The 1,831-nt window shown below is 42.4% G+C and overlaps 1 protein-coding gene across 1 annotated transcript; it reads right to left on the reverse strand.

Moving 5' to 3' along the window:
* Positions 1-261: 261 nt before the first annotated feature.
* On the reverse strand, positions 262-1,578 carry LOC147611933 (protein translation factor SUI1 homolog 2-like). Its single transcript, XM_086783799.1, has 3 exons — positions 1,429-1,578; positions 587-846; positions 262-492 (listed from the first exon to the last, which is right to left on the reverse strand). Exons 1-3 carry the CDS (start codon positions 1,574-1,576, stop codon positions 448-450), a joined length of 453 nt encoding a protein of 150 aa, XP_086639925.1. The 5' UTR covers positions 1,577-1,578; the 3' UTR covers positions 262-447.
* Positions 1,579-1,831: the final 253 nt, after the last annotated feature.

Below are 1,831 nucleotides of genomic sequence, written 5' to 3' on the forward strand. Positions count from 1 at the left end.
TTGTAGAGTTAGATGTGTTAGTTAAGAGGAGCGATATTAGTTAAGAGATGCTCTGTAGAGTTAAGTTAGAGATATCAGTTAAACTCTGTACACGAAGTATAAGTACAGATATTAGTTAAGAGGAACTTTGTAGAGTTAGAGATTAGAGTCTATTAGTAAAGAGTTACAAAATAGTCAGAAAAAGTTAGAAAAAGAGTAGGAAAAAGAGTTAGAAAAAGTACAGAATTAAGAGTAGTTAGAGAGTTTGGTAGAGTCAGAAAATTCTGCCAAATTTGCATTATAATTCATATGTAAATCTATTACAAATACGGTCATGCCAAAACACCGTTCATGGGAGAACAGAAGGATAACCAGCTAAGAGGGTCCCTCTAAATACAACGGATAAGCTGTAATCCTATAAGTACGAAGCTTAAGCTGATCCACTAATTAAAATCCGACATCTACTAATTAAAATCCGTGAATCTTGATCTGATCTTTCTTCAGGATGCCAGCCTGCGACCAAAACCGAAGGTTAGGAAGACATCTCCAAAAAAAACTAGTAGGAAACAGACTACCTGATCCGACGCATTGTAGGTCTAGCCCATACCTGAACAAGGAATTGGGAGACGTTCTTGCGTTGATCGCCTTGCAATTGGATCACCTGGCCCAATTCCAGGTCCTGCACCACATTGCCGTTGCAGCAGAACTCCTTCTTAAGGTCCTTGAGGATCTTATTGTAGCTGAAGCTCTTGTTGATGCCTTGGACGGTGGTCAAGCACTTCCGGCCATTGCGCTGCTGCACGCGGATATGAACGGAGCCTTTCGATACGGAGCCAGGGGTGTTGGTGTCTACTTCCTTGAATGGATCTGTGCAGAGATCAAGAGCATAAGATTAAATTACTTTAAAACATGATTAAAGAGAGATAAAACCCTCCAGATCTACGCTATTAAAAACATGATTGAAGAGAGGTAAAACCCTCCAGATCTACGCTGTTAAAAACATGATTGAAGAGAGGTAAAACCCTCCAGATCTACGCTGTTAAAAACATGATTGAAGAGAGGTTAACCCCTCCAGACCTACGCTGTTAAAAACATGGTTGAAGAGAGGTAAACCCCTCCAAATCTACGCTATTAAAAACATGATTATTAAAGAGGTAAACCCCTCCAGATCTACGCTATTAAAGCATGATTATTAAAGAGAGGTATCTACGCTGTTAAAAACATGGTGAAAGAGAGGTAAACCCCTCCAGATCTACGCTGTTAAAGAGAGAAACCCCTCTAGATCTACACTAATGAAGACATGATTAAAGAGAGGTAAACCCTCCAACCCTCCAGATCTACGCTTACTTCCTTGAATGGATCTGTGCAGAGATCGACAGCTTAAGATTGCTTACATAAAACATGATTAAAGAGAGAGAAGTCCACTAAACATCAAAGCGATCTACGTACCAAAAGCGGAAGGGACGTGAATTTCCAGTTCAGCAGACATGTAACTGTGAGCGGAGAGGTGGAAGCGAAGGTGAGATGGTACTAAGAGAAGCAAGGGGCTCTGATGATGAGAAGAGAAGCGACTGTGCAGGCGTGGGATTTTGAGCATAGAATCCAATGATTTATATATAGGCAAAGGAAGAAAGAGGTGTCGTGGACGGCCCTCACGCGCACGATGCATCGTGCGGTGGCGATGCTTCCTGCGCTTGCGTACGCGTTCAACTTTCCACCTTCACACGTTTTCTAGAAGACTCGGGCCGACTCCAGAAAGCTCGGTTTTGATTCTTTCCTAGATGGCTTTCCCACGCAGCCCCCTTGGTAGGAGAATCTTTGGACGTTGGTGCCCTTAAAATGTGCCTTCACA

The sequence above is a fragment of the Cibotium barometz genome, chromosome 46 (genome assembly GCF_041138505.1).
Source record: "Cibotium barometz isolate CiBa-2024 chromosome 46, ASM4113850v1, whole genome shotgun sequence".
NCBI classification, from domain to species: domain Eukaryota; kingdom Viridiplantae; phylum Streptophyta; class Polypodiopsida; order Cyatheales; family Cibotiaceae; genus Cibotium; species Cibotium barometz.